The sequence below is a fragment of the Aquarana catesbeiana genome, linkage group LG05 (assembly GCF_042186555.1).
Source record: "Aquarana catesbeiana isolate 2022-GZ linkage group LG05, ASM4218655v1, whole genome shotgun sequence".
Lineage (NCBI taxonomy): Eukaryota > Metazoa > Chordata > Amphibia > Anura > Ranidae > Aquarana > Aquarana catesbeiana.
This window is the reverse complement of record NC_133328.1, coordinates 636,290,818-636,307,959: the sequence shown is the minus strand read 5'-3', so window position 1 is coordinate 636,307,959 and position 17,142 is coordinate 636,290,818. Positions and strand designations below refer to the sequence as shown.

The following is a 17,142-nucleotide window of genomic DNA, read 5'->3' as shown; positions in this document are numbered from 1 at the left end:
AGAAAAAGTTGCATTTTCCTCCTTTCCTGTCCAGGTTTAGATAACCTTATTTAACCCTTAACTCTGTAGGCCCGTTTTGTTGTCTTCCAGCCATTTTGTTGCCCCTACTATTGTGCCGAAGAAATGGGTAGACCCTAGGGCAGTGATGCGTAGCCGTGCAGGATATAACAGGGCGTATTCTATATTGTAAGTCCGTAAGTTACGCTTAATATCCCTAAATTCAGCCCTTCGTTTCTGGAGGTCTGGGGAATAATCAGGAAAAAATAAGAGCTTAACTCCGTTGTACAGAATATCCCCCAGTTCTCAGGCCCTACGCATCAATGTTACCTTATCTCTATAGTTGAAAAGCTTCATTATTATTGGCCTGGGGTACCCCCCTGATGGCGGGGCCCTAGTTGGCACTCTGTGGGCTCTCTCAATGGCAAAAAGATGAGAGAAAGTTTCCGTCCCGAATATACCCCTAAGCCACTTCTCCAAGAACTCCTCGGGGTGGGGACCCTCACACCGCTCCGGTAGGCCTACCACTCTCACGTTGTTCCTACGGGACCTATTTTCGATTTCCTCCATTTTAGCTTTATATAGTCCCATCTGCGTTTTTAGTGACTTGAGATCTTGCTTCAGTGGGGTTAAATCGTCCTCAACCTGGCTTACTCTCTCCTCCAGTTCAGATGTTCTAGTTATAGTCCTTTGCAGTTTTTGGCTTACCCTAATTATCTTTAACTTCCTTTAGTCCCGTCAGCTGGTCACTCAGGTCGCTTAAGGAGGCCTTACAGGAATTGACAGCACGTAGAACATCTTTCAGCGTGGGTTCAGCGTCTGCTGGTGCGTTTTGCGCAGCAGCATTGCTGGTTGCTAATCCCGCGGGGTCGCCCGCAGAGCCTTTACTAGTCGCCATTTTTGTTGTGTGCATTGCAGCTGGTCCTTTTCCTAGGCTCTTCCTGTCCCCTGAGCCCCCTGCTTGCGATCTGTCCTGCTGCTGCTGAGTGTTTTTAGATTGTGATGAAGTGGAGGGGTGAGCAAATTTTTCCAGTTTGGCCGCTGCTGTGACTGCTGCCTGGTTCGCCTTTTCTTTTGAAGTACGGGTCATTTGGGAGCCAGTGTTATCCTGTTGTTGTAGTTCCTCTCCCTTTTTCCTAGTCATGGCTTATTGTATAAGCCGGGGGAATGTATGAAAGAGTTTGGCCGCTCGTGGGGTTAGTGTTTCCCCCCCCTCTCTTCTCTTCTCTTCCCCTGCTCCTCTTCTCTTCACTCAGTGCTGTCTCAGACCCAGTAGTATCCCTTATTAATACAGCCCTCCACCAGCCATCAAGAAATAACTTTTCCCAAGTATGCACAAGTCGCTGTGTGATAGTGTAACAGGCTGCTTAAGCCAGCCTGAGCTCAAGACAGGTCATAGGATAGTAATATATCAGGCTGCCTGGGCTCACCTGTGCCTCCGCCCCCCCTTCGTCCGCGACAATAGGCTAATCCCTGGGGAGAGGGGAGAGACAGTCCGCTTCTGGTACACCCACTAATATGGCCACGAAAGTTAGTACCTTAACGCTGCCGGGTACCTGGGCAGCACAGGGACGCTCCTAATAGTGGCTCCTTTCTCTGAGAACGCACGCCGTCCCCGCCGTCTCCTTCCGCTAGTGCCGAAGCCGTCACCCAGGCAACCGCTCCAAGCGGGGAGCCGGAGCTCCTCCTCTCCACTCCAAGGGTTCAGATATGCGGCTTCTCCCGAGCGGCTGGGCTAGTATTCCGGCTTCGCGCTCCGGGACAGGCAGGGGAGCCGAGCAGCTGGGTAGGCGCCGAATTCTGTGGGGGGAGAGAGCTCTCACAGCCGGGTCGGGACGCTGGAGTAATTTCCTATGGACACGGAGGCATCGGGCTGGGGGAAGTTCGCTCACCCCTCCGCTCACTCCCACATCCGGTCACGCCCCGAAGTACAGTCCATTGTTGACTCCCGCAGGTTCCGTGGGTGCATACAGTACCTGGTGCTTTGGAAAGGGTACCGTCTGAAGGAACGCTCTTGGGTCTCACCCTCAGACGTTTATGCCCCTGTCCTCCTCCGTGATTTCCATAGATGTTTTCCCCTCAAGCCTGGTGGTCCTCCAAGGGGGAGGGGTCATTGAGGAGGCAGTACTGTCAGGGCTGGGCTCAGCCCTTCCTTCTCAAAGCTTGCTGCTCAGCTGTCGGCTAATTGCCAGCTCCTTTCTCTCCACAGTGACTCACCTGTTGATATTCTGCTCATCAGTCCTGCCTACTTAAGACATCCAGCCCAGATGGTCTCTGCCTTCGCCTTGGTCACATCTCTAGAGACACTCTCCTGTGTTCCTGTTAAAGACTTGCTTGGCTGACCTTCCTTCTGGCTCCAGATCATGCTTGCTGTTCTACTACGCTCATCTCTGGCTCAGGTGACGTTTTGGCTTGTCAGACTATCCGTTCCAGTTCCTGAACTCTGGCTATGTTTTTATTATTTTTATTATTTTTATTATTATTCAAGAAACAGAAAAGGGAGGTGACCAACTAGTTTAGGAAAGAGAGCCGTGCCACGTCCAATAATCTATAAACACGAAACAAAGGGTTCCCCTAGGTGGACTTTTCCGGCACTTGCAAAGGCAAAAAGTGGGGTATGTAAAAATACAGGACGTTTGTATATAATAAAAAACATATAATTTTATTCATATTGAAAAGTACTTTTTTAGATATTGAGATTTTCAAGGATGGACAGGGCAAGCTTTCCACCAAAGCAAGTGCCGGAAAAGTCCACCTAGGGGAACCCTTTGTTTTGTGTATTATTATACAAGTGTGTACAAGCTTTCCACCAAATTATTCAGAAAAAACACTGCCGGCAATACCATATTGCACGCTGCTAGCTTTCATCCTAAACCCCTAATTGACTCCATTCCTTACTCCCAATACATTAGGATTAAGCGCAACTGTACAGACAACAATAATTTTCTTATAGAAGCGGCTGCCCTCCGAGACAGACTGCTACTACGCGGCTACTCTCACAAATCCCTTAAAAAAGCTTTTCATAAAGCTAACAATAAACCTAGACAAATGCTCCTCCATCCCACTAAACAACAAAAAGACTCTTACCTCAGTCTGATTCATGGTTTCTGACACAGAGGAGGAAGATTCGGGGCTTAGAAGCATACGCCCTCAACTACATAAAGCCTTTAAGCAAGTGGTTCAAGAACAGAGCGCCCCAGTTGAAGGGGTGGGAAAACGATGGAGGCTGGAAGCCAAAGAGAAGGAGTTGAAGCTGGGTGAGATAGTCTATAGGAAGGCTACCATCGAGTTGACTTGGGATTAGCCAGGCCCTGTTGTTGTTCTGGAGACGGACACATGACCGAGTGAGACAGGGGTGAAATTGGTTCCTGAGATAGTACCCACCAAAGCCTTGTCCTGGAATGGAGGGAAGGTGCCAGTCGGTCTCCAGAATTTCACGGATCACCCAGTTATGCTGGGGGCCCATATGCTGATTGGGCGAGTGAGTTCAGCTACCACGATCACTACGGCAGAGATGGCTGGGAAGGAAGACAATGGAGAACTGAGAGAAGAGCTTCTTTCTTCCTCCAATGTTAGCTCCTGAGTGGCAGGAAAGAGTCTGAAATCAGTTTTCCAGGTGGGAGAAGATGTTCTCCAGGAACGACTTTGATGCGGGTGGCACCAAGAGTGCTCAGCCCCGGAATCAGTTACAGGAGGATAAAGCGTTCCGAGAGAGAGCCCGGTGAGTGACACTTAGTGACCTAAAAGACCCCAGGGAGCAGCTGGCTGAGCTGAAAAAGTCAGGAGTCATCCGGGAGTCCAGAAGCCCTCATGCTTCACCTATCATGGTGGTGAGAAAGAAGAAAGGAACGCTGTGGATTGACTTACAAACCTTGAACAGAAGGACTATCCCTGATCAATACACAAACCCTCATATTGAAGATGCCCTTCAGTGCCTGACCAGGGCAAGGTGATTTAGTGTGCTGGACCTAAAGAGCAGTTACAAACAGATCTATATGCACCCCGATGATAGGGAGAAGATGGCTTTTATCTGTCCACTGGGGTTCTATGAAGTCAACAGGATGCCCCAGGGATCATCGAGGGCTCCAGCCACATTCCAGCAGCTGATGAAGCATACAGTCATTGACATGAACTAGATTGAGGTCTTGGTGTACTTGGACAACATTGTCTTCAGGAGAACCCTGGAAGAGCATTTAGCAAGGCTTGAGAAAGTCTTTGAGAGGCTTCATGAGAAGGGCGAAGTTGTCGTTAGAAATGTGCCAGTTATACCAAACCTCTGTCACCTACCTGGGACATGTCATCTCAGCGCAGGGCATTGCTACAGACCTGAAGAAGCTGGAGGTGGTCACTAATTGGCTCCGGACGAGGACTGTAATGGAGCTGCGATCTTTCCTTGGATTCTGCTCCTATTACCAGAGGTTCATGATGAACTTTGCGAAGATTGCTCGGCCACTTAACGAGCTGCTCCAGGCTGAGGTGGAGGATAAAGGCAGAAAGCTGAGTAAGGCAAGGCAAGGGACTTGGAGGCAAAGGGAGTCTATACAAGAGCAATGGACTCTTCACTGTGAAAAAGCTTTTCAAAACCTCAAGAGAAGCCTTTCAGAAGGCCAGTGTTGACCTATGGAGACCAAGCCAAGGCCTATGAGCTTCATGTGGATGCTAGGGACTGGGTGGAGTTCTGTACCAAGAGCAGGAAGGTGGACTCAGGCCCATAGCATATGTGAGTTGGAGCTTGACTCGGTAGGAGAACTATCCTGAGCACAAGCTGGAGTCTTTTAGCCCTGAAGTGGGCTGTAGTGGACAAATTGAAGCACTATCTGTACGGAGCCTTTTTTGTGGTTAAGACTGATAACAATCCTTTTAGTACTTGTTGTCAACAGACAAGCTGGATGCAACTGGGCACTGATGGTTGGCGGCCCTGTCTGTGTTTCAGTTCAGCCTGAAGTACCAGCCTGGGTCAGGAAACAGATGATGCTTCATCACGGAGGCCTCAATTAGTCAAAGAGTCGGAAGACTGGACCTATGTGACCTTGAAAGGAGTGCAAGCTCTGTGTCAGGGCATTACCCAGAGAATCAAAGGAGCCGTCGGAGTTGAACACATAGAAGCCATCCCTTCTGGAATACCAAAGTGTTTCTGTGACTTGATCCAAGTCAGAAGTGAAGAGTTTCCTCAGTTGTCCAGGGGAGATCTGAAGAAAGATCAGGGTGAGGATTTCCTGTGTTGGTTAAATTTGTAAGCATTGACCAAACAGAACCCTGGTCTACTGCTGAAAAGCACCCTTATGGACTCCAAAATAGTGCACCTGGAATGGAATTGATTGCAAATGAAAGACAGACTGTTGTACATAAGGAGCCTCTCTGAGGGTCCTGATGAAAAGTGGCAACTATTCCTTTTGGAGAAACACCAACAGACTGTGCTGGCTGCACTCCATGATGAACATGGCCATCTAGGCCCAGATAGGACCTTTAGATTTGTCCGGGATAGGTTCTATTGGCCTAATATGAGAACTAAAAGTAGAGAGCTACTGTCACCCCTGTCTGCCATGCATCCAGAGGAAGACTTTGCCAGTCAAAGCTGCACCCAACGGACACAAAGTCTAGGGCCTATGGAGTTAGGTTGCATTGACTTTGTGCCTGGAACCCGATGCTGGTGGGAGAAGAAATGTTTTGGTGGTGACCGATTACTTTACCTGATACGCTCAAGCCTATCCCACCAAGGACCAACAGGCCACCACGGTGGCGAAAGTATTAGTGGAAAGGTTCTTTGTGCATTATGGCCTATTATTTGGAAGAAAGGTCTTCCAGTTGACCTGGCTTTTGAAACGTCCACAGATCATACATCCCCAGCTTCCTACAAGGGATACTTTGACAGACTGCGGAAGAACCTGAAAACAGGCTTATAGGAAAGCAGTAGAGAATGCTACCATTCGAGAGCAGAGGAACAAAAATAATTTTAACCTGAGAATTAAAATGTAGGTCCTCCAACCAGGAGATCGTGTATTGTTTATGAACCTGGGGGGGGTGCCTTGAAAACACAAGTTGGTAGATCGCTGGCAACCCCAAACCCTATATTATCTGTAAGAAACTTCCCGGGCTGCCAGTCTACCAAATTCGTCCTGAGGGGACGACAGGCTCTTTGAAGATGTGGCATCAAAATCATCTGCTTCCTCTGTCTAAGGTTATCTGAGTACCTCAGTCCACAACCTCCCACCCCGGGTGCTAAAATGCCACCTCTTAGAACCCGGGTGCACCGGGGGAGTCAGAATAACCAATCAGCCGTGACAGAGGATGACAGTGATGAGGAGGAGAGATAGTGCCTAGCTGGCTTTGGTGAACCAGGAAAACAGCTCTGGCTGCAGGGTCAAAAGTAGAAATTCTACCTCCCACTGAAAAGGCAGGAGAGGTCAAACTTGAGACAGTACATCTCAAGAAGAGAGCTATGAAGATCTGATCAACTTCAATGAAGATCTTTTGCAGCCCAGGTAAGACAGTTCTTTGGCAGCTGGAATCCCACTTGCAGAAGATGAGATAGACTCCCATGAAGGCAGGACTTATACAAACCCCGGTGACGATATCACGGGGCTCTCTTACCCTGAACGGAATGGATTTAATTTGGCCACCTTTGGAACCTTTCAGTCCTGATAATACCAGAAACATAGACTTGAACTCTGAATCTGTGTCTGACAACTTTTCACTTATCTAGTTGAGAAGGAACTTAAACCCTCCAAAAAGACTAACTTATGAAGTTCTAAGGCAGTGGTTCTCAACTCCTGTCCTCAGGACCCACTAACAGGCCAGGTTTGCAAGATAACTGAAATACATCACAGGTGACATCATTTGCTGCTTAGTGATTGCAGTATTCTAGTCTGCATCTCCCCAAGGTAATAAATAAAATCTGGCCTGTTGGTGGGTCCTGAGGACTGGAGTTGAGAAGCACTGTTCTAGGGGAAAGCTCAGATGAACCAATACCCACTATTCAATGACAGAATCTCATGCCAGATCCCACTACTGTCCATGGGGTAGGGGGTGTCCTTAACCTGCCCTCTGAGATTACTGGGTGGGCCACAGCAATAGCCCCGGTCTGTAAACAGACCGATTATGAGCTAACTCAAGGTATATATAAATGGTTTCAACAAAATCCAGAAGTATTCAAATACCTGTTGAGTTTGTGTTATGGGAAAGAAAAATGCCGCTCCAGGTGAGCGATTCCAGGTGAGCTGGGGAGAGGACTCCTCCCACGGATACAAGCCCCGGCTTGCCTGCCGTGTAAAGGATATAGAAGAAATTGGTGGCTGCACACCGGAGTAACAAAAAAATCCCTTTATTTTTCTTCAATAAAACATGATGTAACATCACAGGAAGGTAGCAGGTGCATCGGGTAGACGTGTATCACACAGTTACTTTGTGCTTATTCATTATTCATGTATATAAATGTTTCAACAAAATCTGGAAGTATGCAAATACCTGTTGAGTTTAAGTTATGGTTGATGTTACAATTTGCGTGTGATAACTTTAACTTTGATTATCAACTAAGTAAATGTTCTGTGAAGCTATTGCCTCTTTGGAGGACCAAAGATTTTAAGTGGGGGGGAGGATGTAGCCAGGTGCTGAATAAACTTAGTTCCTTTATTGTGGACATTCGGTAACATCTGCAGTGAGCTTATTTCCCCTCTATTGCTGAGTCTGAGCATTGTATCATCATTTCCTGAGGGCAGCTGCAAGCAGAGACCTCACAGGAGAACAGAGGACCTGTAGTCTGTGGAAGCCAGGATTCACACTGGAACTGGACTATTGGGGACTACAAGTTTCAGCCAGCTGGGAGGAAGAACAGAATGCTGGGAGCGGTGTTATATAGCCTGACCGAGGGAGGAGTCAGTCTCTTGGGAACAGGGCCTTCAGCTGTAAGCAGAGCCCTGGTCAGTCAGAGGAGTACGATTTGGCGCTGCTGCCTAGGCAGCAGGGAGAGCATCCGGCGTGTGTGTGTGTGGGTAGATGCATCCAGCTTCCTGTCGGTTTGGTGACAGTTGATGTCAAGTTCATCGCAGATCCTACTGCATCACAGCGCAGTAAGGTGTGTGGCCGGGAGTCTCCATCTTAGCACAGATTCTACAGGAGCCTGCTCCAGGATGTGTCCCTTCTTATTTCCTTGAGCCTGGTGCCATTTGGATTGGTGAGCTGGCAGAAGCCCACCCTCTATACACTCTAAAGACACTGCATGCAGACACCTTTACTAAATTATTTTGTACCAAAGTTCTAACAAGGAGACACTTTGCACTTGCTATTTACAGTATTGGAGCCTCTATACTGGAATCTCTCTTTATGAGCCCTTGTTAAGCTAGCTGAAGACACAGAATCTCTACATCACAAGGACTTCTCCACCTTCCCCACTTTAAAGACTTACTTGGTGCATAATATCTGCACCCAAAAAAGGGAACCCTTCCCAAACGTATCTTTTTGGTTGGTTCTATATTTGTGTCATTGTTTACTGGGCCTGTGGCATCAGGGGTTGAAAGTGAGTAATTTGATATATAAAAAGGTCACTGTCTTTCTTTTTCACATCTGTGGTCGCTGCCTCACTTCCAGGTTTAACCGATTACATCTTTCAACTTAAAGCGGAGTTCCAACCACAGTGCAGCCCCAAAAGGATATACATTTTTTTTTTTATTCTGTCTGAATACCTTTATTATATATGTACGTAGGCGACATCGTCATCAGACGATTCCCTTATCGGCATCATCAATCCCAGAAGTCCAAGGGATTATCCAGTTCGCCATAACTACGGTGCAGGAACTTCCACTGCCATCGCTATGGCAACCTGCAATCAACAAACTACACAGGCGCAACATCCCAGCATGCACCTAATCCCGGAAATAGACACGAGCGGGATTCAGATGCCCAGAACCACGATGGCCCCTGCCTGCTTCCGAGATCAGGTAATTTTTTACAGATTAAAATAAAAACCACACAGTCACATTTGCAACAGTATCCAAATAGGACAATCTGTGTCAATCATGGGGGTGCTTTTAGGAAAAAAAAAAAAAAAAAAAAAATCAAAAAACAAAAAACTTATGATGATTGTGACTGGAGCTTTGCTTTAATGTAATTTTACTTGCAATGCATTTCTGTGTAAATTGTGATAGTGTAAAACTAGAAAATAGTATCTGCCAAGTTATTACTGCCTTATATGCTTAAAGATCTCTACAGTAAATACATTTGGTTACTTTATTGCAGTTTTGGTCTGTGTGATTGCATTACTAACTTTGAAACATGTCTGAACCCAGGGTGTCAGAGGTGACGGGAGACTTGGAGGGTTAGGGCAATCTTTTGGGTCAGTCATCTCCCAGTAGTCCTCATGGGGGTGGTGCTACATATATAACATTGGCATATCTGGCAGGGTCGGCTTAGTATATAGCACCACACAGAACCATTTGCAGCAATCCCTGAAATCTCATCCTCTCCACTACAACCAATTACATTCACACGGCCATTCTCCAGAGCAGTGCTGTTTGCGATTAGCTGGGTTATGGCAATTTTGCCAATACTTATCAAAGGCACTTCAAAAGATGAGGGTCAGTGTATTTACCTCTTTTATCCTCAGCAGGAAAGAATCGATCAAATCTCGGGGGGCCTCAGGCTTCAGGGTGCGTTTGTGCTCCTTCATGCATTCTAGCACAAAGTTATACAGGTAGGTGGTTTCCTTAAAAGCAATCTTTGGTATTAATGGCAGCTTGAGCAGGAACGGGAAAACGTTGCAGAACTGTCCGTCAGAAACACAAGGAGTAAACAATTAAAGTTACAATGTATGTCAATAAAAAAATAAAATTACACAAATGTACATCTCTACAATACATTCACATTTTCTATGTTTTAAAATAGAATTTGGGTTTACACTTGTTAATTTACTTTAACGTTAGTCTAAACTCTAAACCTAGCCAATAAGTCTAAAATACCATATATTTCTAAAACTGGCATTTCATTGAATTCCAGAACAATGATAAAATACAATACAGTAAGAAAACTTTGCCAAAAATAGCACTGTCATTTTGAGCCAAATTTAAGTCATTGAAGAAAACCTAGAAATGTACACTACTGGTTTCCTCCACTAACCATGTAGTAGACTATGTATGTAGTCTATGTGACCATGTAGTAGGTGCTAGTGTTAGGAAGGAAGACAAATCCACCAATGATAACCTACCATGTGCAATAGGGATGTAACATTCTTATGGTGGCGGGAGGTGCGAGACATCAGATCATGTAACTTTGGGTCTTTATATTCAAAATGTTCACCAAACAACACTGAACTCATAATATTCCCAACAGCTCTGCCCAGAATCTGTAGTGGATTGAATGGTTTTCCTAAATTAAGGAGAAAAATGTTTTACTTTTACAGCTAAAATGTATTTTTACAATTTCTTTACACTTTTGAGATTGAAAAAATTAGTGCCATAAAAGTTTGAAAAAGGACAACTGTGCCACTGGGCCCATGGAGATAGACTTTGCCATCAGGCCTATAATTTTGAGGCACTGTAATGCTTTTAAATGAGAAACCTCTAGAGCTAAGTGCACTTAGACTTGACTACAGCAATTTTTTTTTTTTTGTGAAAGAGAGATTGTGTTTAACTAAATATTTAGTCTAGCTCTGAGGTAGACCAGATCTTGAGGATGACCTAAGGTTGACTATCAAGCCAAAGCCAATCAGGGTCCAAATAGTTACTTCTCTGGACATGATTAGATTTCTTTTGAAATGAGCCAGATGTAACAGATCATCGCGGTAATGATGGATTTCCATGTTCTATTTTAATTTTAATTTTCCATGAATGCCTCTAGGAAATAGTTTACAGTACCCACAGTTCAGAAATGTTCTCCATACAGACCTGCCTGAAAGCTGCAAGTCTTGCCTCATCTTGCAGGCCTGGACGGACATCCCTTTTAAATGAGCTTGGTGGATTCAGGCCCAGCACAGTAGGTAGGTAGCCTTAGAAAGGTTTTCACTGGAATGCCTTTCCAGGTTTGTAAGATTTTCCAGTTTATTCTGGGGCTCAGAAAAATGGTATTCTCCGCACTCAGGATATTAACGGGATGCAGCCTCCCCTAATCAGTTCCCAAAGGGAACTTACAAATAATAAAAACAAAAAAGTGGGGTGAGTGGCGCTACCCTAGTAGCAAACGGGTAGGAGGGTAATGGGGTATTAGTGACCTACCCTAGTGTGTTACCTGAACTGTACCCAAAGAACTAAACAAACATGTGTGTTAGATAAAACAATAGTGTAGCAGGTATACACGTCAAACCATCAAATACCATCTAAATATAAGGGTATCTACATCTAAAAAGGTTGAGATGCAGCACCACATAAACAAAGTGAATAAAGGTTAAATTCCAACACCACATCTGCAGAGTGAATAAAAGTTACAACTCGTGTGTATCAATAGATACCAAAAATCAAATAGTGTGAGTTATATATATGTGCTAGAAAAAACAAAAAAACAAAAGTATAGTTATGCACAAAAAAATCATAAATACATTAATTAATTGTCCCATGTATATGATGTAAAGAAAAAAAGAGGGTTGCCATAGTCCCACGTGTATAATGTGAAAAAATACTGAAAAAAAATGCTGTAAAGGATGTCAGAAATTCCAAGGTGACCACAGTGCTCAGCCATCAGGTGACTCTTGTGCTCCCCCTCAAGGGTCCCCACTCACCAGCTCCCTGCACCCCTGCAATAGTAATAGCCATATACAGATAGCCGAAGGGTTCAGTATTCCCTGATGTGTCCTCCACCCGATTCACCTAGCACGGTGTCTCCTCTGATTCGTCCTCCAAAATGAAGATCTCCAGGCACAATTTCCCAGTCAGAGCTCTCCAATGTCAATATCCTGGAAAGAAAATCCAATAGTTTTCCGGGGATTGATCCTCATGAAAAAAAAGAGATAGGGCTCCCATAGTACAGTATAAGTAGTTTATTAAAAATAATATTAAAAACAATAAGCTTTCCACCATGTGGGTAAGACCTAAAAAACTGCCACAGAAAATGAATGTGTGCAGGGACCGGTTTGCAGCGCGCGCTCCAACTCCGTTTTCTTTACTGATAACTTGGCTACAGCCGAGATTATCGATAAAGGGAGATATGGGTCTCTCCTGATAATGTCCTTCATGTGCAGGTTGACATGGTTGGCCCTCATGTATAATTTTCATTTTCAGGGTAAGTTTGTAAGTGGTGTCAATGTGGCTGCTGATGCCTTATCCCGTTTTGATTTTCGGCGTTTCTTCCTACAGCATGCAGAAGCAGATCTGGTGGGCAAGCCGGTTCCTCCTTTCTTCCTACTGACATTGGATTAGACACACTCAGGGTGCAGGCTGCCAACCTGGTGAATGCTTCGCTGTCAAGGATCACTCTCAGGGTGTACAAGACGGCATGGAAGTGTTTTTGTAGTTTTACATCCCGCTACCCCTGCAATTGGGTCGGGGATGTCAGATACATGATGGCTTTCGTGACCTATTGTTATGGTAGTTTCCCCTTTCATTCAATACTATCAAGTTGTACCTTTCAGGTATTCAGCACTTTTTGTCGCTTCACAATCCTGACAGATCGTCCATTTTTGCAGCTCTTCCCATCAAAGTCATTTTGAAAGGTATCCAGAAAGGTCAGGGACAGGCACGATTGACATATTTGCCTATCTTCAGCCAGATCTTTCATAGGCCATCAGATTTGTTGTCTCTTTCACCCTTTGGGTTAGGTTCCAGCCTTGTCCTCATTGTCTTCCTAAGTTACTTCGGTTTCTTTGGGAGTAGGGATGAGCCGAACACCCCCCCTGTTCGGTTCGCACCAGAACTTTCGAACAGGCAAAAAATTTGTTCGAACACGCGAAAGTCTATGGGACAGGAACATGAATAATCAAAAGTGCTAATTTTAAAGGCTTATATGCAAGTTATTGTCATAAAAAGTGTTTAGGGAGCTGGGTCCTGCCCCAGGGGACATGGATCAATGCAAAAAAAAGTTTTAAAAAAATGCAGTTTTTTCGGGAGCAGTGATTTTAATAATGCTTAAAGTGAAACAATAAAAGTGTAATATCCCTTTAAATTTCGTACCTGGGGGTTGTCTATAGTATACCTGTAAAGGGGCGCATGTTTCCCGTGTTTAGAACAGTCTGACAGCAAAAATGACATTTCAAAAGGAAAAAAAGTCATTTAAAACTACTCACGGCTATTAATGAATTGCCGGTCTGACAATACACATAAAAGTTCATTAAACAGCAAGTTCAATCAGTTCAATCACCTAACTGGTTAATTGATAACATGTGATGTTTTAACATATATATGGTGATTGATTTTTGCAAGGTTCTGACAAAGCACACTAGTCGTGTGAAACACGTTGCCTGCTTCCCCCTGCCTGTACTATTTCAGTGCTGTTTTTATTACTTTGGAAATAAACCTTATTGCATCATCATGTATGGGAGTGCGGCCATCCTTCATTTACATACGCAGGCGGCCCAATACTTTTGACAATATAGTGTATATAAATCCAATCTTATTCTTCCACCATCAATCTCCCCAATAGGGCGGGGCCCAATCGATATTGTGGGAAATGATTGCCAATATGGATTTTCATGTGTGCGTGCAATAGACTCGTGCACAAGCTAGTCCTCTGTTGGAGTAGCTGAGTAAAGCAGCCAGTGGGCCTCGATTACTAGACAATCAGGTCCCCCCTTTACTGATTATTTTCTGAACATGCAAGCTTTTACATTTTTCACCAATTTTCCACTAAAAATAAATGAAAATATTTTCACCCACCTTCCATCTCAGCAACTGCCTGTGTTAAATAAATTGTCTCCTCCTGAATGCGGGATTCCATGGTCTTCTTCCCCATCCCAAAGTTCCTCAGAGAGGTCAAGGCGAAGCGTCGCAATGGACGCCATCGGGGGCCAATAAAACCTAAGGAAGAAACTAATCGTTAGCGATAAGTTACAAACCACAGAACCAACTATAATAAGGCAAACCAAGCCACATTCTACAAGGGAGCATTTATGATGGTCCTAAAATTACATTTCTATTATGAAGTATGGCAAACTTATTTACAAATTAAATAAAGATTTTTCTAAGGAAAACAAACAAATGGGAAAAAAAAAAAAAAAAAAAAAAAAAAAAACCACACCCACACACACACACCCACACCCACACACACACACACACGTTTAACCACTTGCCTACTGGGCACTTTCATGCCCTTCCTGCCCAGGCCAATTTTCAGCGCTGTCTCACTTTGAATGACAATTGCGCGGTCATCCAACACTATAGACATATGACATTTTTATCATTTTTTTTCACACAAATAGAGCTTTCTTTTGGTGGTATTTAATCACTGCTAGGTTTTTATTTTTGCTAAAAAAAAAAAAAAAAGGAAAATGACCGAAAATGTTGAAAAGAAATTTTTTTTCTTCGTTTCTGACAGTAAATTTTGTACATAAGTAATTTTTTTCCTTCACTGATGTGAGCTGATGAGGCTGCACTGCTGGGCACTGATGAGGCGGCACTGAAGGGCACGGATTAGGTGGCACTGATGAGGAGATACTAATATGCGGCACCGATGGGCACTGATATACAGCACTGATGAGTAATGATAGGCAGCACTAATGGGCACTGAAAGGCAGCCCTGACTGGCATCACTGATTGGTGTCACTAATGGGCACTGCTGGGGCTGTACTGTAATCAGGGCTCTGATGTTCAGTGTCCTGATTACCTGTATAGGTCTCCCGTGAGAGGAGATGCTGCTGATCCTTGTTTACATGTGATCCATGTCATCGGCTCTTTACTGAGATCAGGGTCGCGCCTCCTGATAGGAACATGCGTGGCCACGATTGCCACGCCCCATGGGCACTCGAGAGCGGCAGTTCTCGGGCGCCGTCATATGACATCGTCACAAAACGAGAGTGCATAAAAAAAATAGGAGATCTTTTTGCTAGTTTCTAGAATGTAGAGTAGGGATGAGGTACATGTTTGGACTGATGTAAGATTAGATCCCAACTTTGAGTGTTCGGTATTTGGCTAACTAAATGGAGGCGCCCACCTGTTTACTAAGCCAAACCTCCAGCTGCAGCAAGAAGTCATACATTTAGCACCAGTATTACTACTGCTACTAAATATGACAGCTTTCCTCTCAAGGCTCCTTGTTGGTAGGAAGCTAGCAGCCACTGGCGTCCTAGCAACTGGTGACACATATCCATCATTAAACGGAACATTCAAAAGGATTCATTGTCTGTTTCTCCATACAGTGAGTTATTTATTGAGTTAAGCTGTCGGAATTGATGCAAGGGATGAATAGAACACCAGGTCATGTAAGCCCTATATGAAGCTGGAGATAAAGTTTATGGCCTTGTAGTTGAGTCAGAACACAAACCAAGCATCAGAATGAGAAAGGAGATTTAAAGAGGTTTTTTTTACCCCTTTTTTTCTTCCCTGCAAAATAATCGCATACTAGCACATCATGTGACACTTACCTGCAAACAAAGCCCGCGTCGTCCCCGCTGCATCCATATTTGCCCATTTTCCTTCCGGCTGTGTGACTGGCCATAGCTGCGTGACGTCACTCCCACGCATGCACACGGAGGCACCGGTCACGGCACACGCTCCTGAAGAAACAGCACGGGTGGCCGTTCCTTCAAAGCACATGCGCCAATGAGATCATCAGCGCATTATACAGTAAATATCGCCTAAATGGCACACATTTAGGAGATATTTACAGTCCATTTTAGGTAAGGTTTATTTTAGGCTTACCTATAGGTACAAATCATAAAAGGAAGGCATGCAACCTCTTTAAGTGACTTTGAAAATGGCATGGTTGTTTGTGCCGGATGGGCTGGTCTGAGTTTTTCAAAAACTGCTGATCTACTGGGATTTTCATGCACAACCATCTCTTGGGTTTACAGAGAATGGTCCGAAAAAGAAAAAATATCCAGTGAGTGGCCGTTGTGTGGACGAAAATGCCTTGTTAATGTCAAAAGTCAGAGGAAAATTGAAAAGGCTGGTTCCAGATCATAGAAAGGAAACAGTAACTCAAATAACCACTGGTTACATTGAACCAGACAACAAGAAACGGCTGGCTGCAAGGGGGTGACGTCACCAAAAATGGACACGTTTCGTGAGCGTGTGCACTTGGATGTGTTTGCAAGTCGCGCTCCTTTCTCAGACATCTGTCTGTTGAGAAAGGAGCGTGACTTGCAAACACATCCAAGTGCGCATGCTCACGAAATGCAGTCATTTCCTTGTGCTTCATGCCTCGTTCTGAGGCCGCATTCCGGAGCGGCGAATCCATCTGTCAGAAGAACCACTGCTATCAGCAGGGAATCTACATGGCCCAAGACCCGGGAGCATCACCTTAACATACTTATACCATGCCTGTAACTTCCACCTAAATGTGAGTTGATCTAATTACGCTATTAAAGCTGTTTGTTAAAAAAACTACTGCACCCAGAGGCGCCTCTCTACTTGTGAGGATAATACCGTCATGCCTGGTAAATCTTTTGAGAAGATATTTAATAGGAGTCTTAGAAATTGAAATTTTCTTGACGCGAAGAGGGGGAGTAGCTAGAGAATTACCACTGTTCTTTCAAACTGAAGTCCCTCCCCCATTTACACAGGACCACCCCCTCTGGGCTAAAGACAGTCTTGATGTCGGATACATTTCCTGTACCCCTTACAAAGCCAGACTAAAACAAGGAGTATCCCCAGTTTACCACAAGCAGTACCATCTCTCCAAAGGAAAGGAGGAAGGCATCAGACCCATTATTAAGCAATTCCCGAAACAAGGAATTTTAAGACCCATCATATTCCCTTATAACGCCCTCAAACCCAGTTAAAAAAAGAGTGATGGATCATATAGGTTTGTGCAGGATCTCAGAGCCATAAATAACCTTGTGATTCCATTTGCCCCTATTGTACCAGATGTGCTATCTCTCATTACCTCCATACCTGCCTCGGCAGTGTGTTTTTCAGTTATTGATTTAAGTAATGTTTTTTTCTCTGTCCCTGTTGACAAAGAGACACAACTGCTACTAGCTCCCTATTGAGGGAGCCAGATAACCTGGAATCGCTTGCCATGGCTATATAGACTCACCTGCAGTCTACTCAATAGGTCTCCAGGCCACCTTAC

The 17,142-nt window shown here is 44.7% G+C and overlaps 1 protein-coding gene across 1 annotated transcript in view; it reads right to left on the bottom strand.

Moving 5' to 3' along the window:
• The window catches only part of LOC141146180 (cytochrome P450 2C14-like), a 102,935-nt gene that overhangs the window by 48,110 nt on the left and 37,683 nt on the right, over nucleotides 1–17,142 (bottom strand). Inside the window, exons 3-5 of the mRNA XM_073632914.1 lie at nucleotides 13,788–13,928; nucleotides 10,193–10,353; nucleotides 9,581–9,754 (exon numbers count right to left, since the gene is read on the bottom strand). Of these exons, the coding sequence (XP_073489015.1) occupies nucleotides 9,581–9,754; nucleotides 10,193–10,353; nucleotides 13,788–13,928 (476 nt within the window). The remainder of the gene's footprint in view (nucleotides 1–9,580; nucleotides 9,755–10,192; nucleotides 10,354–13,787; nucleotides 13,929–17,142) is intronic.